This window comes from Prunus persica, chromosome G4 (assembly GCF_000346465.2).
Source record: "Prunus persica cultivar Lovell chromosome G4, Prunus_persica_NCBIv2, whole genome shotgun sequence".
Classification (NCBI taxonomy): domain Eukaryota; kingdom Viridiplantae; phylum Streptophyta; class Magnoliopsida; order Rosales; family Rosaceae; genus Prunus; species Prunus persica.
The window spans coordinates 9,726,869-9,751,431 of record NC_034012.1 but is presented as its reverse complement, the minus strand read 5'-3'; the positions used below and the strand labels follow the sequence as shown (position 1 = coordinate 9,751,431).

Genomic DNA, 24,563 nt, shown 5'->3' with positions numbered 1-24,563 from the left:
TGAGAAGTAACTCTTTTATAGACAGCGAAATTAGAGATACTAACCATAGCTTTATCATAATTCAGTCGTTTACACATTTATTTATATACAAAATCTTGAACATAACCTCACAAAGGATTCATACTCAAATATGACTCCAGCTTTCTGCTTTTGCTAGTAGTGTCCCAAAAGTAAGGAGGTACACATTTAACGCTTACCAAAAACTCTTAAGGGTGAACAAAAAGCATTACCTTAGCAAGCTCTATTGCTTTCTTGCGCCCGAAAAACTTCTCAACAATTCCTAGAGCAAACTCCATGGAAGTTCCTGGTCCTCTGCTGGTGATGAGGTTGCCATCAACCACTACCCTGTTCTCGATTTCACTTTTATCTGACAGCTTGTCGCACATTGCAGGGAACGCAGTGGCCTTTTTGCCCTGAATCAAAGGAAAACAAAATTCACAACTGGATGCAGCAACAATTTACAATAACAAACACTAAAGGGGAAGAACATAAAAAGTAGTTATTTTAAAATGTTTCAAAATGCAGACACTATCAATAACATGAAATTTTTTTTTTTGAAACCAAGAACTCCACTTTGTCGACTTTGGTGCCTCAGCTTCCAAACTGGGGCCCACCGCCGAACCCTACAATTTTTGGGAGAAGGAAACACTAGCAAATTGCTAGATAGGTACCTTGATGAGAGTCGAACCCCTGACCACATGCCAGGGCCCAACTAGAGTCCCAACCACTGGACTAACAACTCATTGGTCAATAACATGAAATTCAAACAGCATAGATAGAGAAATATAAGGTTTGGAAAGAAATAAGTTGTTGTGGGTTTATACAATACAAGAAGCAGAATGGTTCAGTGAATTGACTACAAAGTAGTTCCAGTTAGTACACTCCAGAATCCAATGAGCTGCAGTAAGAATTGGGCAGTGTTAATGGAGTTGCACAAAATTGTACATGCGATCGTCAGGGTTGTGCAACGTTAATGAAGGTATCAAAGTCAGCAGAGTGGTCCATTTAAGGAGAAAAGAAAGTTCTCAAAACATTTTATAGGGCATACCTTGAGTAAGCCATGGGGTTCCAAAACTAGAGCTGGGGAGGCACATATCGCTCCATAAGGTCTCTGTGACTCCCTCTGCTTTTTTAACAAATTCACGAGCTTTTCTGATTTTGCAAATGCTTGGGCACCACCAAGTCCACCCTGAGAGAGAAAAAAACAAAGAATATGGTTTGGCTGATGAATTGGTAAATAGTAATGGCTAAACAGCAGCAATGGAAACCTGACTTACAGGCAAAACAATTAGGTCATATGAAAGTTTGGCAGCTTCGTCAAGGAGCACATCTGCCTCCAGTTTAACTTTGCGAGAAGCAACAATTTCTAGTTGATCCTCTACAGAGGCCACCACAACATTTGCTTTGGCTCGTCGTAGAACATCAATGATCATAGTAGCTTCCATTTCCTCTGTGCCATTTGCAATAGGTACGAGAATCTAAAAAAATAACAGACACGAAAGAGTTTATAAACTACATTATATAGCACCTTAAATCAAGTCAATAATTCTTACTGTCATGTCACAAATTATCGTTGCTCATTTGTGAAATTTTTACCACCACATTTAATTCAAAGGTAACTTGTGGAAACCTGAAATAATCCTAGGCAAATTTGCATATGTAAATCACTAGTACCAAGTAGAGCACTCCAGTATAGCTACTTCTTTTTTCCCCTTTTTTGGGCTTCCCCCATCTGAATGCAACTTGCGCTAAAGCTACTTAAAGCCGCCTAACACAAGTAGACAAAGTAATCCACACACAATATTGTTTTCAAATATTGTCCTTCGCTCAAAAGTGAACCAACACAAGCCCAAAAATTAAAGTAACAGCAGGCAATGCCCCAGTAAGAAATATACAATAAAATCAAATGTTTACCTTTGGGGAATCATTGGGAGTCCACCCAACTGGGTTTAGCTCAGTTATGATATATTCATCACCATGGTTGGAACGCATGACCTGAGTACAAAAATGCAGTTACACGCGCATCACAAGCCTTGAATTAAAGCTAACAGGTGAAAGCCAGAAAATAGCAGATCATATTTATTTTCATTTTCCCAGACAATGAACAGCTTTGAAATCACTTGACAATAAAGCCACCAGTAGAATGACAACCAGCCAAGATATTGAGAAGTATATACCAGTGGCCCAGACACTTCATCAGCTTTTTCTTTCCCATACAATTGTTCAACCAGCACAACAGCAAACTCCATGGTAGTACCAGGTCCACGACTAGTCACAGCTTTGCCATCCACCTGCACTCTTGATTCAACAGTAGTTGCGCTAGATGCTAACTGATCCATAAATGATGGATAGCAAGTTGCCTGTCAAAAACCAATACAGCCCACAAGTTCAGATTTAGTCATTTCAGGAACCATAAGAAACACTAATCATAATTTTAATATGCAAAACAAATAATGAAATATTGGCAGGTGCTTAGAGATCTTACTTTCAGTCCCTTCAACACACCCCATGACCCAAATGCCACTGCAGGTGAAGCACAGATCGCGGCATAGAGCTTCCCATCTGCAGCCTGCTTCTTCACCAGGCTTTCCAGAACCTCACTATTCTTAAGATTGGCAGCACCTAGCATGCCTCCCTGTAGCACCAAAAAAAAAACAGATCATTCAAATTCAATTGGAATTAAACTAAAAAGGAGTCCGCACATTGCAATAATAAAGCAATAAATCACAATCAAAGAAGCTGAAGAGAGGGAATAATACAAGCAAACGAAGATAAAAAGAGTTCCTCCAACCCTGATATGTTATGGATGACATCAAAGTTACATGAAAACATCCCTTTAAAAGGCAGTTGGGGGTGCATTGGGACATTGCTTGGAAATAAAATAGTGCCATTTGGTAATATATGTAATCTTATGCATATACCTATGGTCATTTGGGCATGAGCAACCAAAAAGCCTACACTCTAAAAACTAAATACAGCTGCTTTAGTTAAGCGTAACTCTCAGTCTCTCCAGGTCCATCACAAGGTAAACAGAAGCAAAGACTCACTCAAAAATCCAAGTTGTTTTCCAATATAGTTTTGTGGAGAAGTAATATTAGCACAAATTTTCCTTTTTCTTTATATTTTTGTCAGCAACAAAACAAGCTGCAAAATTTCGAAGTTCTAATACACAAACACTAACACATATGCAGACACACACACACACACACACACACACACACACACACACACACACACACACACACACACACACACACACACACACACACACACACACAGAGAGAGAGAGAGAGAGAGAGAGATAGAAGAGAGTATGTACGGGTAGAGTGATTAGATCGAAGACGCTTTTGCTACAATTGGAAATCAAAACATCAGCGATGATCTTAACGCCATGGCAGGCTTCAACGCGAAGCTGCTTCTCCACAGAAGCCACAGTAACATCGGCTCCAGCTCGACGCAGAACGTCGATGGTGATCACCGCCTCCATCGGCTCCGTGCCATTCGCAATCGGAACCAAAACCTGCTTCCACTTTCACAGTCAATCTCACTCTTACAAACACAAACACACACACAAAAACAAACAAAAATTTGTCAAAATCAGAAAAAGAGCTGAAGTTCAGCTGTGGTGGTCGTTACCTTCTTAGCAGGAGAAGCAGAAGCCATTGCTGCTGAGATTGAGAATGAGAAGAAGCGCTTTTTGAGAGAAGGGATAGTGGGTTTCAATTTGAGTTTGGATATATAATAAGAAGGAGACGAGCCCAAGAGAAATGAGCGTGGAGGGGTCAAGTGACACAGTGCCATTTGGCCTCCGGAGGTTTTGCGGTGCTTCTAGAATGTCTCAATGGCTTCCGGGTTATGTGAAGCTATGGATATGGAGGATTTTCAATCTTTGCTTTGCTGTCTCATTTATGGGCCGACCCAGAAGCCCAATCTTTACTCTTATAATATAGACCAGTTTGTCTTCGAGGCCCCAAAAAGCCCAATAAGAAGTACACGAAATTTCCCTCCATTATTTATGTCATGATTATATTAAGTTATTACGTACGAGGATGAGAGTCGAACTCTTATTGTGAAATGCGGTATATAGTCCAAAGCTGGAGCTTCACGAGTCTATGTCACATGTTGCTTGAGCTTCACGAATCTACGTCCCACACGCTCTCCTGGTCGAAGGCGTGCTTGAGATGTAGCTTGGCCATGCATGCAATGCCAATCATTGTATGAATTTTGCATTTAATACGACCAAACCCCTATTGGATGATACCCAAAATTAGTAGATAGAATTCCAACTACTAGACCCAAATTTAGTAAATAAGTACATGGATCTAAAGGCACAACATGTCTCGTTTATTTGAGAAAGAGCATTCCTTGTACGTGCGTAGCAATTATGAGAGAACCAAATCAAGGGCATGTTCCCACGGCGCTTTGCTTTTTTCTTGTTTTGAAGATTGCACACCATGTAAACTACATATAAATGCATTGACGTTATTGCCCACAAATCTACGAAGTCAAAGTTTCCATTCTTGTGTCTCTTCCACAGTTACACTATTGTTTCAATCCACCCATATATATCGATCTAATAATCTAATAACTAGTTCTTCAAAGTACACAAAAATCTTTGACACAAAGCACATAGGTAGGTGTGTGCAGTCTAATAATGACCCTAAGTTCAATTCAAATCAACGTTAAACCAACTGTAAAGAGAAAAAGTAATAAAAGAGTGAGAATGAGATGCGTTGTAAATTCGGAGTAGTGAAGTTTATAGGGTCCTTCAATCCAAGTGAAGGTAGTTTGCATTTCAATCCAAGTGAAGGTAGTCTGCATCTACATACATCTCTATCTCATCGAGTCTCCCTATGAGATAGTGCTATGAGATTATTACGCACTTCCTGTACGTTAGAACTTATCTAACAAGGAATTTTGCTACCTTAAGACCGGTAATTACATTTGATGCCGGTTTTCTTGTCATCAGGTCACCAACTTCCTTGCTTTCTTAGTATTAGTATCAGTTCCATATATGGTTTTACGACTTTGCATAGATGTGTGTTTTTAGTAAACAGTCGCCCTATACTGGTCACATATGCAAAAACATTAATTGACCTAACATATGTGGTTTGCAAATGATTATATCTATCGAGAATTTAACAGTTTTTCTTGTTATTTGAGCAGCTGCAGCACATACAATCTCAAATGTCGACAACCATAACGGGGAGAAAAACTGTGTAAACCCACATGAGCAGATGCAGCACAAAGCAATCTTTAATGTCAACAACCATAACATTATAGTCTACAATACCGGCTGCAAGAAAGTAAGAACCCCCTCTTTTAATCACCAAGAAGCATACCAAAATTGTAAAGACAGATAAAGCAACTCAATCAATAACATATCTATAACCATTATGAGCGTGACAATATTATAAACCCCAATTTGGGGGGTTTATGCGAGGTTCAAAAAACGGAAAGGGACAAAGCATAGTGGCTTTTGGAGAGAGAGAGAGGGTGGAGGTTACAAACGAGATGACTTACATTCACATGGGAAATGGTATAGAGTAAAGAGAGAAGAAAGTACTGCCATCTGTTGTACATGGGAGCACTTTCCGGGTTCTCAAAAGCCCTCATTCTGCTGGAGTTTTGGTTTAAGTGATGAGGCCCAAAGCAAATACCCTTTTATGCTCCACCTCTTTATCTTCCCAGAATCTCCACTCAGCCAAACCCATTAGCCTTTCCTCACCAATTTCAAAACCCTAATCCCAATTTTGTGCTCTGATCTTGTTTGCATGTTGATTAGAAACTGTATCGCAAGGTGAGTTTTTTTTCCTCTCCCAATTCGCCTGTTTTTCAGCTTATTTGTTTGTTTTATCATTAATTGCCAAAACCCTTTAAGTTTTTTCACCAATTTTTGAAACCCTATCACCAATTTGTGCTTCTATGTTCTTTGCATGTTGATCAGAAAATGCATTGCATTGGTGAGGAGGTACCTTTCTGGGTTTTTGTTGATTTGTTTGTTTATCTTTTTTACTCTTGTGGTGCGCATTTGCTGAATGGTGTATGGGAGGGACTGGAATGTGATTTCTTCAATCAGAAAATGTGAATTTTATCAGGATTTATTTGATGGGTTTTGATCTGCATAATGGTGGGATTTTTTAGGATGTTTTGCTTTTGATTTTTCATTCAGTTCTCATAACGGGTTTAAATTGTGGTTAAATGTTGATGATTTTTCGTTTTCTTTGGTGTTTATGAGGTTTCTTGCCCCTAGGATTGAATGCATGGGTGGTATATCCTATGGTTGCCTAGGAAAGCTCTCATACCCTCTCTCTATTTCTTAGTGCAATTGTGTGTATGATTGGGGATTTGTATACTGGTAACGGCTTTGTCATCGGTCTTATTTTGATTAATATCTATTTACTGTTTTTTCTAGATTTAGGAATTTGCATATAAATCTTAACATTATTTCGTATTCTACTTTGGGGTCACAATGGAGAGTTCTTAGGTGATTTGAGGGATAAATTTAGGCTTTTTGGGGAAAACATTTAGCAGAGTCTTACTGAACTAAAAAGAAAAAAAAGCATTTACAAGAGCTGTAGACTTCATGCAAGCCTAGGAGGTGCCATTTTTTGCCGGCTTCTTTTTTTTTTACGTTGCACTTATTTCGTGATGGATTTTCTTTCGAGAGGCCTTTTTTAATTTTTTAATTCATGAAAGCTAAGCTAAATTACAACATGTGAAAGTAAAAAAGAGGTTGCACTATGGGTGGGGGAATTGAACCATCTGCGTGTCTTCTTTCCTGAAGTTTCTTATCCTTTTTTCTTATGAGGCTTCACTCCTTTATAGAGCCATTGGACTGTTTTTTGTTGTAGTGTGTGTTTATTTCCTGACTAGGTTGATATTTGACAATGACCGCCTTGTGATGAACAAGATGGTTTAGAACAATAATTTTTCTTTATTTATTTTCCTCGAAATTTAGTTTGGTGTGAAATGCATTGCAGAAGCAAGTTAGTAACTGATAGTTTTTTTATATTTATTTATAAGAAACATAACATTCATTGTATTTATATCTTGTTTTGGAATGTAAGATTAATGAAAGCAACATAGAACATAAGATTAATAGACAATAATGTTGTTTTGGATTGTGAGATTAGTCATTGTATTTATGGTCTCAACTGGGTCCTCTTCACCATGCAATTAAAACCGGACGATTACTTAAGACCATAAATATGACTGATCCTATGTTCCAAAACAATATCATTAGAATTAAGATTTCGGTCACTTTGGTTTTTATTAGTTGCTGTTTCCAATTGCATTTTACAACAGATGAAGAGGAACCAGTGGAAATCGTAGATGCAATGACTGATCTTACATTCCAAATTAATTTCTTTCAAGTCAAAGCTTTGGGTGTCATTTTGGCTGTTGCCATGCACTTACGCTAAATGATAGCCAAGTGCCATTCTCGTGACTATTACTCATTTTCTGTCACGTTCTCTCTCTCTCTCTCTCTCTCTCTCTCTCTCTCTCTCTCTCTCTCTCTCAAGATGTATAAGTGTGTGTATATCATATATCTTCCTCCTACCGTTGCCCTAAAAAGGAAAGCCATAATGTACATGAAATACCGCAGATCTGAAGAAGTCATCAATACGTAAAAACATCTATTGTAACTACCAAATCTTATCACCCTGAGATGTATGCCATTCTCTAAGACGGATAGTGAATTGAGTTATGAGTTTTGCATTTTTGTGGGGCTTCTGCTCAGTTAACTAAGGGGGTGCAAACCATCTTTCCTGGTTGGATCTAATCCACTTCATGGTACTGAAGGCTTGAAGCTGAAGTTAAATCCCTTTTTATTTATGCTCCCTCTCTCCCTCACTCTCTCTCTATCACTCTCTCCTTCTCCTGCTCTCTGTGTGCATGTGTGTGCCCCTTGTATTTGTATGAAATGAATGCATATATGTAAACAGACGTATATATGGCTCTTTTTTTAACATTTCTTTTTGTGTCATTCTGCATCACTTAGTGGTATCTCTCTCTCTCTCTCTCTCTCGGTCTTTCTGTCTCTTCCTCTCAGTCTTTCTCTCTTCGCCTTGGTCTCTCTATCTCTTCCTCTCAGTGTCTCTTTCTCTCTTTAACATCTTATCTTACAAACTTTGAAGTTTTTGCAAAGCATTTTGCACTTTCCTTTACTGTATCATGTATATACTGGCAGAGTTGTTGCAGGAAAGCAGTGTAGACATTTTTACACTTCAGACAAGCCCAGTGATTGCCTTGTTTGTTGTCAAATTCAATTTCTGCATTCTTTTCTCCATTTGTTTATGTATATTTAAATATTGAATGTACCATTGTAGAATGGTTCTAATATCTCCTCTTCCCACTTTTCAAGACTGCAGATATTTACTTGTGCTGTCATCAATGCATGAAGGGTACTTCTAATATAAATTGTGGTGTACTGTGAATGAAAACCTGTGTCATTAATAATATTGTTGAAGATTCATTCTCCCTGAGCAGAGGCAAAACTAGAATTTTTATAAGATTCATTCTCCCTAAGCAGAGGCATAACTAGAATTTTTATATTAGGGGGACCATATATAGATTTAACTAAATTTTTTGTTTCTTTAAGGAGATATCTATATTTTTGAAATCCATCAAATATATGTTATAGTATATATTGTTCTTCTATGTAAGAGCGTGACAGGACTGCAGTCATACTGATTTCCTATATCTGCCCATAATTGGCAGCTCTTGACTTGATCTTCAGATAAGTCCAAGTAAGGATGTCTGAACAGGAGTTAATTTATAAAGCAGAATGCAAGAATAAAGATTTCCAGCTACTGGTTGTCTTTTGTTTGTTATTAGATATTAATTCAGTGATGGGAGTGCAAAGGTTATTCATGGTACCATGATGTTGGAATTACAAGAACGTAGTTAACAAATGCCTATAAGTTTCAATCATAACGGAAGCTGTTCTTTTCACTTGAACAAGTTTTAGTAAACATGTCTGAACATGTAAATGTACGATTCTTATAGTTTATGTTCTAGGAGTCCCTCTTATTTATTATTATAGTTGTTCATTTATTGATGTGATTGCAATTGTTATTGATACGAAGTTAGAATAATAAAACACAGTGAGTGCAAATCTTGTTTGCTTGTAATTTTCTTTTATTTAGTAACAATATAGTAATTAAATGCATTTTGCAATTTCGTCTAGGCAATGACTCTGATTAGAAGAAAAGACAGTGAAGTTAAACTATGTGAGCACTTTTTTGGTAAAATGTTATTTAGTTTATGTAACTTATTTGGAGTAGTGTACACACCTACACAAAACTTGTCTCATATGGGCCTTAAATAAGGTTCTTAGATGAGATCATATATGGATGGTTGAGATGCATCTCACCTACCGTACATCTCAATCATCCATATCAAGTCCAACATATGACAAACAAGACTTTATATAGAAACCTTGTGTGTGCCTATGTGAGAGAGAATATGGAATTTGGAATTTGGAATCTGAAAACAAGACGTCCGCATACTGAAATTCCATTAAAACTTGAATATCTGTAGTATATGTACACTCTTTTTAAGAAATTATCTATATAAGCTATCAGTGAATATATAATAATCGTTATTACCAAAACATTTAAATGGATTTCAAAACTATAGTTGGGTCGACTATACTGGCTTCCAGCTTTGATCTGATTATGGCCAGCTGCTAAGAGTTAAATTTGAATTAACTGCTGGATCTATTTCTTTGTTATGGTATCGAATCTTAGTGGGATGGATTTGGATTGGATTTGAATTTTAACAGAACATTGTTGGCTGCTGCAATGCATAGAGTTAATTGTGTGATTGTCCTAATTGGGGGAAGGGGAGTTTGACTGTTTTGTCTTTTAGAAGCTATTGAGATAATGCCAGAGTTGAAGTTTATAGTTCAGTTCTGCCATACCTGTTTAATGCTAGTAGTTATTTTTTGCAGTATTGTTGCAGCATTTATAGTGATGTTTGGTTGTTGTTAATCTGCTATGCAGTTGATGAAAGATGCTAAGTTGTTGTTAATCTTAGTTGGGTTGATTATACTGGCTTCCAATAACACGTAATTAATATAATTATATGATCTGCATCCTCTAAGTTTAATATGCTTTTTTCCTTGTTATTGCAGATTTTGTAGCAATATTTGGATGGTTTTATGCTAAAACATCAGCTATGATGAGGAACACTATTCTTTTATATGCAGTGATGTGTGAATGAAGCAATGTAGTAGCGCTCACCTTTTCTGATGCTGGATATACATATTCCGCAAAGAAAGGAAGAGACTGAACAAATTGGAATTGCCGCCAATTGTTGGAGATTAATCAATGAAAGTATGCAGCATTTCCATGTTGGCTTTGAGTGTTTTATGGTAATTATTAAATAATTATACCTCTACTTCAGCAATGATGAGGTTCGCCTTTTTCTTTCCTATGCATTAGTTTGTCAAGAGAAGATTCCAGATTTCAACAGAATAATTTACAGCATGGTAGATCAGTTGGTCACATTTTGTGCTGGTGGTTATATGTAGAGCAAATAAGGAAACATAAGGAAGACTGTGGGTAAAGTGGAACAGCAGTCAGTTGTTAGAGATGTTTCTCAGCAAAGAAATTGAGGATTTGCATGATGATGGGGTTGAAGGATCCAAAACTGAGCATTGTATATTCACAGAGGTTTTCTTTGGTCAAGACATTGTTGGCGCTAGTAAGAGATGTCTTGTTACTGGAGTGATTAACTTTGAATGTGATAATTCAAGTAAGAACACAGACGGGGCACTGTCATCCAACAGTGAAAACTCAGTTGTGACGAGTCACTCATCCTCTAAAAATACTTGTTTGGAGGAGTTTTATAATGCAACTGAAGAATTTAGAGAAACCTCTGCACCGGCATTTTGCTTGGACAGATCTGCTTTGTTAGAAAGGAATGAAGATGATGTGACTGTTAAGAGAATGAAGTTTTCAGTTGATGAGCTTTCTAATACCAAACCTGTTTTAGGAAAGGTCATTTCATCAGTAGTTCCAAAAGAAATGGTTTCTGGCACATCTGACCCAGCTACAAACTCTGTCTCTGATACGGTTACATTTCGTTTGGTCGAATCTTCTAGTCAGGGAGTCACAACTAGTTGCTATTTGTTAAAGAAACATGCAGAACTTGACAAAGCGGGCATAGTAGGTGACCCAGATGTTCCAAAGTGCAGATTGCCAACCTCAGATGGGGATGATAGAAAGGAAGTATGTGTAAGTAAAGCTATTGCTTCACCTGTTTTGCATGAGAGCTTCTCAGCCAGGCTTCTGGTTGCAAGTCCAGTAGTCACTGTTCTGGATAAATTGGAAACTCCTCTACATGCCGAGGGAAAACCCAAGGGATTCGAAGCTCCTGTTTTGGATGTATCCGATGTTGCCTTGAAGATAGACGCTAGTAAGGACCCTCGTCCAGTTCTCCAATGTCATGTTGCTCGCTTACTTGAAGCTGCAGGATGGTATATTGAGAGGCGAAAAAGACCTAGTAGAAGTTATATGGAGTCTGTTTATAAAACACCTAAGGGAAAATATATTCGTGAGTTCCCCAAAGCTTGGCGGTTATGTGGAGAACTTTTGTTTGCGGATAGGTACAGTTTGCTGCAGGAAGATGATCCAAAGGAGTGGGCCGATATCAGTCAGTTCTGGTCAGATCTATCTGGGTGCTTTAGCAATATTGAGAAAGAGATGAATCATCCAGAACCTGATGCTGCATTGGCTTATTGGTGGAGGCTTTTAGATCCTTTTGTGAGTGTCGTGTTCATTGAGAGAAAGATTGGCAGTCTGAGAAAGGGAGAGATTGTTAAAGCAAGTCAGAGTTTAGTTATTGATCCGAACCATGAGACTGATTCTTCTTTGGCCTTGACTAGTGGCAATAATATAAAAAATCTTTGTGCTCAGGAAGATGTGTCAGCTCCCCTCTGTGATTCAACTCTGGTCAGCGGGGCTGGATTGGCAGTTCCTGAGGGATTTTATGGACAGACAAGTCGCAAGGAAGTGAAATTGCTTACGGGCCAATCTAATGATTCAGCTAATGTAGAATGTCAGTGCTTGGTGAATGCTGGGAATAGAATTGAAAATAGAAGAAGTAGGCTGGATTTCATTTCCTTACCAGTTTGTGTGTCTGGTGGCACTTGCATCCAGTCAGCTACTCATCGTGATGAACCTATTACTTCCAGAAAATGTAACAATGTGCATGGAGGTTCTGAAGCTGTATCTCCTCACCAATATAGCAATGCAAATTCCCCAAGCTTTAATAAACAGAGTTCTGGACTTGATGTAGAAACAACTAAGGAAGTTATGGAAGATGTATCAGTGGATTATTCTGAGGAAAAAGATGAATTGCAGGGAGACAAGGTTGATGATAAGCTGGAAAGTGCTCTGCAGGGATCATTAGATTACCAACGAAACTGCACAAGTGATCTTTTGAAAAGAAAAATACGTAGGAAGTCTAAAAAGATATCCGAAATTGAACCAAGCTCGATATACCAAAGTGGCCTTTTTGGTTTTACTTCTACTGAGAATGCTGATTCACAGTGTGTTGATGCTAATGGTACCCAGTCAAAGTTGAAAGAGGTCCAGGATGAATTTGCAGGTAATAAAATATGTAAAGGAAGTCGCAGGACGTCCTTACCTCTCGACTCCTACCAGCAACAGATTGGGAGAAAATGCTCAAAGTTGATGAGGATTAATCATGAATGTGATGATTTTAAAACTGGAAAAAGGAAATCGTCTAGATGCCAAATTGAAGATGATGACTTGTTGGTTTCAGCTATTATTAAAAACAAAGATTTTAGCCCTAGTCCTGCTCGATATTTTTCTAGAAAGAAAGCCAGCAAATCAAGAGCACATAGGAAGGGTAAAAGCCAAAAGAGCCGTTGCAAGTTGCTTCCAAGAAGCCTGGGTAGTGGGGGAAAGCACTTTAAGGATGGAAAGTGGTATTCTGCAGGAGTGCGAACAGTTTTGTCTTGGTTAATTGATGCTGGTGTCATATCTTTGGATGATGTCATTCAGTATCGGAACCCCAAGGATGGTGCTGTCCTTATAGATGGTCTGGTTACCAGGGATGGCATTTTTTGTAAGTGTTGCAGTAAAGTAATTACAGTTTCTGAGTTCAAGACTCATAGTGGGTTCAAACAGAATCGTCCATGTTTGAATCTTTTTATGGAATCTGGTCAGCCCTTCACCTTATGCCAGCTTCAAGCCTGGTCAGCTGAATACAAAAGCAGGAAAAGGGGAACCCAAGTTGTGCGAGCTGATGAAAATGATCAAAATGATGATTCATGTGGACTTTGTGGTGATGGTGGCGAGTTGATATGCTGTGATAACTGCCCCTCTACTTTTCATCAGGCTTGTTTGTCTCTGCAGGTTTGCTTTCGCTAGTGTTGTATATTTATGCTGGTTCTCTTTCCTGAATTCTTCTCCTTATTTTATATATCCATACTCATCAATGTTCTGCTGGCATAACTTTTGCATCATGTACGTCTGGGAGGAGAAGTTGTTCTTAATTGATTTGAATACAAGCTTCTGTTTGTGTTGCTCCAGAACGCATGCTAGCTTTGTATTTTAAGTCTTGATGCCGTTGGAGGAATAGTTGTCATATTAATCAGTTATTGTTTAAATGTCTTCTTTTTACTTTATTTTGTTTCTAGAACGATAATATTTGTTTCCATAATTTCAGGCTATAGATTATCAATTTAATAACCTTTGGGTTTTCATTCTTATCAGGATTTTGTGTTGAGTTGTGACTATTTTGGAGTTTTTGCTTGTTTTCCTCTTACTGTAAACTAATTATCTGTTTTTATATTTGAACTTCAGGAGCTTCCTGAAGGCAGCTGGTACTGCCCAAACTGCACCTGTTGGATATGTGGTGATTTCGTTAATGATAAAGAGGCTTCAAGTACTTCTGATGGATTTAAATGTTCACAGTGTGAACATAAATGTAATATTCTCGTTTCTAGATTATCTTTCTTGTACCTAAACTGCTTTCAGTACATGTAGATAACTTTGGAATAGTTTGATGTGGCATGTACATGTTAAAATTTATTATGGTACTTAATTTAATGTGGTAATTACCCTTCTTAGAAGTATATAAGTAATATTTTCACTGTTTCCTTTGATGGATATGTCAATGCGAAAAAGTATTTATTAAGGAATTGGATGATTTCATCATAATGTGACCTAGATTTTAATCAATGTTTTTCCATTATTAGATTTTAGTTTTTATTGTAAATATTCAATTGGCATACTGTTTAACTATTTCCAGACAACGTGTTGCTTTTGAAGCATGTTGGAGTTGATTAGAAACAGAAGTATTATATATCAAAATGGGAAATTAATTGCCATAATTTATCCACTCATACTGTATCTCCTTTGTGTAATGAAGTTCAATCCAATTCTTTGAAGTAAGGACGTATTTATTATTTTCTTCTCGTCCCTTTTTGGCCTTTTAGACCTCTAGGAACTGTTTTTCTAATATTTTTAGTAATGTTTCTCTAATATTTTTAGTATTATTTATTATTATTCTGGTTCTAATTAATTTCCTGTCTGTTATTAGTGACCATCTTGTGGTTAAGTTGGACTTACCCTTTTAGTTATGTTATTTTTTCTTTAAATTATCTAGTTTACCAAATAATTTTAACTTTTATGAACAGATCATGAGGCATGCATGAAAGAAAAATATGCATATGGAGCCATACTGGATTCTTGGTTCTGTGATAGAAGCTGTCAGGAGGTAATTTTGTATTATCTTACGAATCTTCTAACATAGAAGATCTGTCATGTTTTACCCATAAATAAATTAATGATTTTTCATGGCACTATTTTATTGGTAAAGTAAGGACTTGCAATGTTATTACAAACACTTTTTTCTATAAATGAAATATGGTGGTTTTGCTTTCCCAAAGCATCATCCTAATATTCAGTCCAACACTTGCAAAATGTTGATTGTCTTGTAAATTATATTGAGAACTACATTCTTTTTAATTAGGTCTGCAATCTTACTTGCTGCCTTCCTTTAAGTGGTGTTTTCACTATCAAGGGAGGTGATTATAATTGCAAAAACAAATCTGTTTTATTTATTTATTATATAACTTGTATGTGATGGTATTTTGCAGTTAAGAATTTTATCCGAAATAACTATGCCAACATTTTTTATTTTCATTTGGTTCCCTGTCAATTGCTTTCTAATTCTTTTATGGTTTCAAATGATCATGTTAGGCCCTGCCTTATAGTTTCTTCCTTCAATTTCATTAGTTTTACTTGTGATAAATTTGAATTCTCTTATTCCATGCAAAGCACAAAGTTGAAGATAAGCAATTTTTTCTTCTTCTCAATTAACTTGAATTTTCTCTTTCATTATTCTATCATTGTCATCATCTATTTTATTTTATTTTATTTTATTTTTCCTTTTGCTATTTCAGTTGTCATTGATGTAATTCATTTTACGTTTCAAGATAAGAGCCTGCCGTCGTAAAGCCTAAAAGAGGCATAAGTAGCCTTCATAACTAAAAGAGGCATTAGTGATGATCTTTACTTGGTTATAGTGATGACCCGGGTAGTTGTTTCTTTGTTCCTTGTGATTTTCTTCTTCCAAGTTGTCATAAGTTCTATGAAAGAGCAATGTAAAATTTTTAGAGAGCAACATGAATTTATCAGTCTTCATTTACTACTCTTTCTGGTTTTGATTAATTTGATTACTTTTTTAACGTCTGTGTGTAGGTTTATTCAGGTCTTCAATCTCGCGTTGGCTACATTAATCATGTTGCTGATGGATTTTCGTGGACGCTTCTTAGATGCATTCATGATGACCAAAAGGTTCATTCTGCTCAACGGTTTGCGCTGAAGGCAGAATGCAATACAAGATTAGCTGTTGCTCTTACAATCATGGAGGAATGCTTTTTGTCTATGGTCGATCCTAGAACTGGCATAGACATGATACCCCATGTTTTATACAATTGGGGGTGAGATCATCTCTGTAGTGAACAGCCCTGATAATCTTCTGACTTCTGTTTTTCTCTCTCTTTGTGAAGCTTGTGAAATTTGTTATTTTAAGAAATATTGAACTGATATGGGTGCACATTTAACTACTGATGTTACTTTTATATAATTTTTTATTTCTACAGAATTTCAGTCTTGTTTATGGTTGGTGTTTTCTATCCCTTCCGCATGTTCACCTCACACCTTTTTATGAGATTATCCTTTTCTTTGGCCAGTAATGGCTATTCATTGCTCTGATAAGTAGGGCTCTTAAAGTGTATCTTTGGGTACAGTTATATATGAAGCATCACTTCCTCTTCCAATTTGCTGTCATTTCTTTTAAGTGAAAGTGGCTTCTCAATTGGTCATTTGTTTCAATGAATTGCTTATTAATTTTGTATGTAACCTTCAGGTCAGATTTTGCACGTTTGAATTTTCAAGGCTTTTATGCTGCAGTCTTGGAGAAAGATGATGTGTTGATATCTGTAGCATCAATCAGGTAGTACTGAAATGAAGCTGTTTGTAGGGAGTCGATTTTCCAGTTTTCGTGTAAATTTTTTTTGTTTGTTGCTCAGTTCTTGTGGTATTAATTTCATATCAGACTTCACATCAATATTTTGATCTATTGTTTAAATCTCCAGCTTGCATCCTCATTATTTTAGTCGTTGATATCTGTTGTCATGTTTTTTTTTTCCTTATAAAAAACGAACATCGAAATTGTAAGATAATTTTCCTTTTCTATACACTTCACCCGAACCTCGGTGGTTCATGGACATTATGTTCTTGACTTCAATAATAAATGAGAAGAAATGACTAATGCTCCCTTAGAGAACTCTTTTACTCAATGATGGGGCGCATGTGGCTTGTCATATGGCTGCAATATATTCATTTAGGGGTATGAGTTTTATGTATGGAATGCAACGGAAGTTGGTACAACCATTAAGTGAAAAATTACCCTTCCCAGCCGCTCAGACCCAACAGAGAAAAAAAAAACTGTTCTATTGCAAAAGTTTAATTCTTTGGATTCTTTTAGCATTCAAGAATACTGTTCGAATATAAAATAATTGGTGGCTCACATCGTAGGATAACCTGCTCTAGCGAATGGTTTCTCATATCTTTTCTTTCTTCTGTGTGGAGACCATTAATTAGGTTGCATTGCCAAGACCTGATGGTTTGGAAGTTTTCAATACTTGGCACTGACATCTTTGTGTATGCATCACTATCATTTTGGTACATGCATGTGGTTCTGTACACCGACACTGTCTGAACATTTCTTCTGTTCTTCTTAGCTCTCCTGTCTTTAACTAGGCATAACCAATTTCAATGTGGATTCTCAATTCTTTACAAATCTAAGTTTTCAGAGTTTCTTACTGCTTCCTGGTTGTGAGTTTTGAACTTATGAGTATGACTGGGTTGTTGCCTCTGTAACTGTTTTTTTTGTATAGGTATATTTTGCTTACCTTTGTTTTTGGCAGGGTGCATGGAACAGCAGTTGCAGAGATGCCGCTTATTGCAACTTGCAGTCGATACCGTCGCCAGGGAATGTGCCGACGCCTTGTCACTGCTATTGAAGAGGTATAGATGTAAAATATATATCTTACAAGTTTGAGCTCCAATTTTGGAATTCACTGGTCCAGCAGATTTTTATCATTTAAGTGTTTCTAATTGATTCATGTTAATATGTCTCCTGTAGATGCTATTATCTTTTAAGGTGGAAAAGCTTGTCGTAGCTGCCATTCCAGATTTGGTGGCGACATGGACAGAGGGTTTTGGCTTTGTACCTGTAGAAGACAGTGAAAAGCGTAGTTTGAACAAGATCAATTTGATGGTTTTTCCTGGAACAATTTTGCTCAAAAAACCCTTGTATGGAAATCAGATAGCACATAGGCATTCTGGTAAGTTATTTTTTTCATCTCTTCTCTATCTGCTGACCTTTCTTCTTTTCTCTGAGAAAGTTATATTCTTGGGTGATACTGGACCAGGTGATACATTACCCTTACGAGCGGGAGAAATGAGAAAAGAAGGTTTTTGTTCTCAAGAAGATCCCAAGGACAAGTTTGGACAGCATTTGGATGATATTTCTTGCAGAAACAAAACTGGTGTTGAAGCAGAAAATGAATTTGTAGAAGGTGTTAAGTTACAAGAATTGGAAGGTAGCAAATTATTCATTGGTGGTGATAACAAAGCTGGTGCATCAACACTAGAAACAGGCGGATCAACTGATGTAGGTATTCAATCCAGAGAAACCATTATCGGGTTTGTCCAGCAACCTGATGAAAAATGTTCTGGTAACAACACTGGTGCTGAAACGGAAACACAAACGGAATCTGCATTGGGTGCTAAAACTGATGTTGAGTCCGTAAAGCAATCGGATGGAAAATGTCATGCTGACAGAATGGTCGTTGATGCAGAGATTGGACTTGAAGGCAAGAATTTGTTGGAATTACAAGCTGAAGTTGAACTCACTGTCCAGCCATCAGAGGGAATTGGTTGCCAGATCGAAGTAGGCGCCGCAGAATCAGATATCAGCCAAATGAATCCCAAGGATCTGCTGCAATCAGAAGTTGACACCAAAATGGAAATTGCTGAATGTGTGGAGCAATGCAAGGAAAATTATTGTATTAAGGAACCAGAAGTCAGAGTTATGGAAAGCAAGAATGTGCAAGTAGGTGAAGCCAAAGGAAGCACTTTGCAGGGCCAATTTTCAAAGCTGTCTTGTGAAGAACCAGCACCAACATTAGGAAATAGGCAGCCGGAAACGGTGGCTAATGTTAAATCATTGAACATGTATGATGAAATACAGCTTTCTGTGGACGAACAGTCGCAGAAATAGAGCCATGTCGAAATAAAATTAAGCTTATTTGAAGTGTCGTCTTCTCAAATCAGTGTGGGGGTAATTATTTAAGTTTAGAATTGTATATGTTATACACACGGCACACGCGCCCGCATGTATGGTTGAATCTGGGCTCTATAAAAGAAGGATCGGGTCCTCTCTGCCATGAATGCGAGTAAATGTCAAAGAAATCAAATGAAAGCCGAATGAATAGTTTTGCCCTAAAGGTCCTGTATGCATGTGTATTTTGTCGGATCCCGAGCTTTTACATTTAGGGACGGTGTATTTATCTGCATTTTGTTAAATTTAGGCCATTACAATAATCTAACAACTTGAAATATTACACATCATCAAGTTTTTGTTGTTTTTAACTATTGCTATTAGGTTGGAGTTCTTTTTATTTCTTCGCTTTTCATGTCTTCTCAGTTTACAACAAGTTTCTTTTTCTTTTTGGCATTTTGGTCATCTCCTTTTCGGTATTTCATGCGTTTTCTGGCTTCACAAGAGGGCTTTTTTGTCATCATCTCCTTACCCTCATAATTTTTTTTTCTTTTGATTGGGAAAGTAATTTCCCTTCCCCTCATAATCAGATTGCAATCGATATGTTTTTATTTTTACTTCAAAGAAATTACTTATTCAAGAATTTTGGAGTTTTTCTGTTTCATTTGGATTTGAATATTCGTTCAACCTTGGGCAATTTTTCATTGAACCTCAAAGAAAAGAAGATTACGCGGAAAAAGAAAAAAAAAAAAAAAAGAGACAAGAAACCCGCTCTAAACTTAATTTTCTTTCAATCAACCATAATCATCCAATTATAAATGAATAATGCTAGGCTTATCACATTTTTCATATCACAATTGTACCACCTCTCTAATAAAGGTGGAGCCCATCAATACAACGGGGCCCACCTCTATTAGAGAGATGGTACAATTATGGTATGAAAAATGTGGTAAACCTAGCATTTTTCATTATAAATACATAGAGGTAATTAATGTGACATTCTAAACCAAATTTGTTTTTTTCTTCTTGTTTTAAAAAGAAAAAAGAAAATGAAGTTGGCCTTTCAAAATCGAAATCTCCATGATTCAGACTTCAGACCAATAACAGTAACGGCCAATAACGGAAGCATCAGCTCAGACTCAGAGCTCTCTCTCTCTCTCTCCCTCCGATTGCGGTTCCCTTCTCTTGCAGTACTTCGACGAACCCTAGATTTTCTAGGGTTTCTCCCTCTATCTGAAACAGCAAAACGATGCCTTCATCCCCCAAGTTCTTCCACGCACGCCAACCTCCTTCAGCTCTCAGACCAACCGTCTTGCTCATCGGGTTCTGCCTCCTGTTCGGCCTCTCCGGGTTCATCTTCGGACTCGTCTCGCTTCTCCACCCAAGCCGCCAATACAAGTGCCTGACGAGCAAGTCCAGATCGGTAAAGGTGATTTGGGAGACAGGTAGTAGTAGCAGCAGCAGCAGTCAAAACGGTCTCGTTTTGAATGTTGGAGATGGGAATGACAATAACAAGAGGAAGAAAGTGATGGGATTTGTGGGTATTCAAACTGGGTTCCGATCCACGGGTCGCAGACAATCTTTGAGGAAGACTTGGATGCCGTCCGATGCCCAGGGCCTTCAACGGTATCGATTTTCTTTAAGCCTGTTTTTAATTAATATCAACATTTGATTCATGATTCACATTAGTTTTAACTGCGTATATTGTTTGTTGCAAATGCTTGGTCCTTGACAATGTATATAGTTTGAGAATTTGATCCACAACTTTCTTTCCTTGTATATGTGTGTTAAGTGTGTGATTTAGACCATGGTATGCTATAGTGACTTGAATAAAGCAACAAAGTTAGAAGCTTGATAATTTTGCTTTCCTTTTTTAATTGATTTTGGAGAAATGGGTTGCAGCGTGGAAGAAGCCACTGGGTTGGCTTTTAGGTTTGTGATTGGTAAAACCAAGGAAAAACAAAAGATGGCCGAACTTGCAAAGGAGGTGGCCGAATACGATGATTTCTTGCTATTGGATATTGAAGAGGAGTACAGTAAGCTCCCCTACAAAACGTTAGTTCTAAATAATTATAGTTTATTTTCCATGATCTAGTTTGTTACTGAAGTTTCAAAGTACAAATCTTGTCTGTTTTGCTTATCAAGATAATCTTGTCTGTTTTCCTTACAGGTTGGCTTTCTTCAAAGCTGCCTATGCACTTTTTGAAGCTGACTTCTATGTTAAAGCTGATGACGACATATACTTAAGGCCAGGTGCCTAGATTTGTACAGCTTGTACATACCATATTTAGTGTGTCTAATATGTCATTTAATTAGGAGATTTCTTTGCAGTAATGCAATAACTTTTCATTAATATTATCAGACCGCCTTTCACTGCTCTTGGCAAAAGAGCGTTCTCACTCTCAGACTTACCTTGGGTGCATGAAAAAGGGCCCAGTCTTCACTGACCCGAAACTTAAATGGTTAGTGCTGATTTTGTCAAGATTTGGTTATCTTTTCCTCGGTCATATCATTTAGCTTCCATTTTGATTTTATGCCCTTGTTAGTCATAGGAACTATTTTATTTACGACTATGTTGGGAAGTGTGATAACTGAAAGAAGATAGATTTTGACGTGTCCACTTGCACCAGATCCATGCCAAGTGATGTGGTTCACTGGTTACCTGAACTAGCTTCTTTTTTTCCCAGTAGCAAAGTATCTGATCAGTAAAATTCTTGCAGGTATGAGCCACTATCCTATTTGCTCGGGAGCGAATACTTTCTCCATGCTTATGGTCCATTATATGCTCTCTCTGCTGATGTTGTTGCAAGTTTGGTTGCTCTTAGGAACAACAGGCAAGTTTGTTATAACCAAAAAAACATACCTTTGCAGGGAACTCCCTAGTGTATCATTAGTATCACTAAAACATTTTAACGTTCGTCAGCCAAACTTTACTAAGTAGTTGATATTTTCCCTTAGATGCATGCATTGGAAAGTTATTAATTTTATTATGTTATTTCTGGTGGCGTCTATCTTACCATGGCATGCATACATTGGTGGCAGAGTTTTAACCTTACTTTCCTATTTGACCTAGTGATTTGGTTTTAGTAATGCTATATGGTCATGTATGGTGCGCACAGGTTTAGTCATCTTATGATATGTAGGACTCCTTACTACATGGTATATGTCTTAATATATTTTCCAGTGGAATAGGTCATATGCTTGCAATTGCGTATTCCTGAAGATTAATTGACCCTTAGACATGTCCATTCCATTATCCCTTTAGAGTAGGGCAAGGTGGCTGAACATATCTGGCTTTTTAGTTGTTTAAATTTTCAGATATATCGTTTCAAAGCAGCTTGACTTATAACCATGCATATAGTGAAGGGGGCTAATGGCGTGGTCTGTTTCATTTCTCCTTGTTTTATTTATTTTAAGCTTAAGAAGATTGCCTGAATGATTCCTCCTTGACCCAGTTGGTGGGTGTTGGTAATATTATTTGGTTGCATATGGAGTGCCCAGTTTAAGTTGTTTTATGATATTTAGGTCATGCTTATTCATGGTACATGTCTTAAAATGTTTGTCAGTGAAATGTGCATAGCCCATATTGTATCCTACTCTTTTAGTTTCCTGAACAATAATTGTCACTTAGGCCGGCCTGACCACTCCGTTATCAGTTGAGCCAAGCCTGGGTGGTTGAACATAACCAGCCTTAATTGCCGTTATTAACTGTTTGATTGTCTAAAAAGAATTATAGGTTGGCAGGATCTTAAATTATAGCCATGGCTGAGTTTCTTTTTCCTAGTGTATAAGTGGTGAGTGTTAGGTTTCATTGCCCTGTTTTGCCTTTGGGAAAATAATATGGCCAAAACAAGCTAACAAGTAGTTTAGAAGCGAATGCTTAGTTCGACTTTATGAGAACCTGATCTATTTCAAAAGCAACATATGTAGTTTATGCTGACTGATTGAGACTTGGTGCAGCCCAAAGAGAAGCCAAATAACTGAAGTTTTTATTACTCGAGTAAAAAAAAACAAACAGAAGTTGAGTCTTGCTAAGTCTGTGTGCATGGCTTAATAAACCTAGTCCAACTCCAATTGGCACTACATAGAACCCCACAAAGGAAGAATGAATATCAGGAGGTTTTGTGCTTGTGATACCGCCTCCAATGATAGACCCTTTGCCCCCTTGGTAGAAAATATATCGGTTCAAATTTCTTGCATCATTTGGTGCTGCTGGTTGTTACCCTCTGAAATAATTCCTAGAGCAGAAGCTTCTGAATATACTAACTAGGACATGATTGACCCTGACTCGTCTTCAGCTATTTCATTTTCATTTTCTCTTTAAATTCAAATATTCTGAATAAAATAAAATAAACTTTATGAGATTGTGAAATTCTTTCGTTTTGGTGCAGTGGGATTTCCATTTGATTTCCTTTGAGAAGGTGGATCATGATAGTTAAAAATAATAGAGGTCGTATGCTTGGATAGGTCACATATTTCTTGTATCCTACCCCATAATGTAGCTGATGGGTTCCATCTTCTGTGTAATTTCAGTTTCCGAATGTTTAGTAATGAGGATGTCACAATTGGTGCGTGGATGCTTGCTATGAATGTCAACCATGAGAACAATCAGGCATTGTGTTCACCACGGTGTACATCAACATCTATAGCTGTGTGGGATATTCCTAAGTGCTCAGGTTGGTGTTTCTTCTCACCCCAACACACAATTGAAAGTGAAATATGAACCAACATTTCTTTACTCTTTTATTTTTATTTTTTTTGGTTTGGTAAGTGAGAGGTTGTAGAGATTGTTTTTATAATCTCTATGAATTCCTCTGGTAAGCGAACTCCATATGCTAAAATTTTGTTTGAGATCAGTGTTTGGAGACATCAAACTTTTTCATCTTTTGCAGATACCTACCTAGGAGGCTTTGGGCCTCAAGAAGTAATGTTTTACATATCCCATTGACCCGTATCTTTTCCAAGCCTTTGAAGGCAAATACCTATTCTTTAGGTTGGAATGTTGGAGTTGAAATGAAAAAGTAAATGAATATAGGAAATGGCTTGAAATGGAAAACTCTTACAAAAAAGCTAGGAGTGATTTTAAATCAATTACATTTGAAAAATCTGTTATAGCTTCAAATAATTCTATGCATGACAGATATTTGGATTAATTGAAAATGATTTGGAGTCCACATCAAGCTCAGAAGAAACATTCAATCATTTTGCCCTCATGAGAGTTTAGATGAGGAATTGAAAACTGAAAGTAGTCAAGCTAAGTGTTCAGCATTCACCTAACAAACACATTCGGGTTGCACATTAATGTGAAAAGAAAAAAGTGTAGATTGTTTTACATTATTACTGTTAATGCAGGGCTCTGCAATCCAGAAACCAAATTGTTAGAACTCCACCAAAAGGACAGCTGCTCAAAAGGTCCGACACTGGAATCTGATGATTAGAAGTCTTGCATCCGCTCTCAGAGTTGATTGACTGAGATATGTTTTTGGTGTGTGCCCGTACTTGCATTACCTTACAATGTCATTTTTTTGTTTCTTCCCCATGTAGTAAGAACACAGAAAAATATATGTACATTTTTTTAAGGATCCCAGAGAGGGATATGAGAAAGAGGGGTGTGGCCCGTATGGGTCAGAGTTACAGGATTTAGGAAGAACAGATAGTTATCAGGGTTGTAATCAATTATGTCTATTTTTTCTAATCAAATCTCATTCTTTAAAATTTTCACATCA

The 24,563-nt window shown here is 37.2% G+C and overlaps 3 protein-coding genes across 4 annotated transcripts; 2 read left to right on the top strand and 1 right to left on the bottom strand.

Annotated features, from left to right (window-relative positions):
* LOC18780474 (protein DJ-1 homolog B) lies at positions 1 to 3,857 on the bottom strand. Its single transcript, XM_007211571.2, has 8 exons — positions 3,637 to 3,857; positions 3,320 to 3,520; positions 2,486 to 2,635; positions 2,178 to 2,360; positions 1,915 to 1,995; positions 1,278 to 1,478; positions 1,049 to 1,189; positions 1 to 413 (listed from the first exon to the last, which is right to left on the bottom strand). The coding sequence occupies exons 1-8, from the start codon at positions 3,799 to 3,801 to the stop codon at positions 207 to 209; spliced, it is 1,329 nt and encodes a 442-aa protein (XP_007211633.1). The 5' UTR covers positions 3,802 to 3,857; the 3' UTR covers positions 1 to 206.
* Positions 5,297 to 19,187, top strand: LOC18778304 (increased DNA methylation 1). Of its 2 annotated transcripts, XM_020561199.1 has the most exons (10): positions 5,297 to 5,800; positions 10,142 to 10,343; positions 10,452 to 13,394; positions 13,845 to 13,968; positions 14,681 to 14,760; positions 15,747 to 15,988; positions 16,417 to 16,503; positions 17,480 to 17,579; positions 17,698 to 17,899; positions 17,987 to 19,187. In XM_020561199.1, the coding sequence occupies exons 3-10, from the start codon at positions 10,602 to 10,604 to the stop codon at positions 18,835 to 18,837; spliced, it is 4,479 nt and encodes a 1,492-aa protein (XP_020416788.1). In that variant the 5' UTR covers positions 5,297 to 5,800; positions 10,142 to 10,343; positions 10,452 to 10,601; the 3' UTR covers positions 18,838 to 19,187. The 2 variants fall into 2 exon arrangements, with proteins under 2 accessions (XP_020416788.1, XP_020416787.1); XM_020561198.1 differs by having other exon boundaries at positions 10,142 to 13,394.
* LOC18778166 (probable beta-1,3-galactosyltransferase 14) lies at positions 19,830 to 24,563 on the top strand. The gene is made up of 7 exons (XM_007211441.2): positions 19,830 to 20,463; positions 20,740 to 20,892; positions 21,008 to 21,090; positions 21,200 to 21,299; positions 21,558 to 21,671; positions 23,371 to 23,513; positions 24,190 to 24,563. Exons 1-7 carry the CDS (start codon positions 20,087 to 20,089, stop codon positions 24,273 to 24,275), a joined length of 1,056 nt encoding a protein of 351 aa, XP_007211503.1. The 5' UTR covers positions 19,830 to 20,086; the 3' UTR covers positions 24,276 to 24,563.

Excerpts from the sequence above, each read along its gene's own strand:
- LOC18780474 (XM_007211571.2), bottom strand. The coding sequence starts at position 3,801 with ATGGCACTGTGTCACTTGACCCCTCCACGCTCATTTCTCTTGGGCTCG. Across the intron at positions 3,521-3,636 it reads CTGCTTCTCCTGCTAAGAAG|GTTTTGGTTCCGATTGCGAA; the intron begins GTAACGACCACC and ends AAGTGGAAGCAG. Across the intron at positions 1,479-1,914 it reads CTCCCAATGATTCCCCAAAG|ATTCTCGTACCTATTGCAAA; the intron begins GTAAACATTTGA and ends TTATTTTTTTAG.
- LOC18778304 (XM_020561199.1), top strand. The coding sequence starts at position 10,602 with ATGTTTCTCAGCAAAGAAATTGAGGATTTGCATGATGATGGGGTTGAA. Across the intron at positions 15,989-16,416 it reads CATGTTTTATACAATTGGGG|GTCAGATTTTGCACGTTTGA; the intron begins GTGAGATCATCT and ends TGTAACCTTCAG. Across the intron at positions 16,504-17,479 it reads ATATCTGTAGCATCAATCAG|GGTGCATGGAACAGCAGTTG; the intron begins GTAGTACTGAAA and ends TGTTTTTGGCAG.
- LOC18778166 (XM_007211441.2), top strand. The coding sequence starts at position 20,087 with ATGCCTTCATCCCCCAAGTTCTTCCACGCACGCCAACCTCCTTCAGCT. Across the intron at positions 20,464-20,739 it reads GATGCCCAGGGCCTTCAACG|CGTGGAAGAAGCCACTGGGT; the intron begins GTATCGATTTTC and ends AATGGGTTGCAG. Across the intron at positions 23,514-24,189 it reads GGATATTCCTAAGTGCTCAG|GGCTCTGCAATCCAGAAACC; the intron begins GTTGGTGTTTCT and ends CTGTTAATGCAG.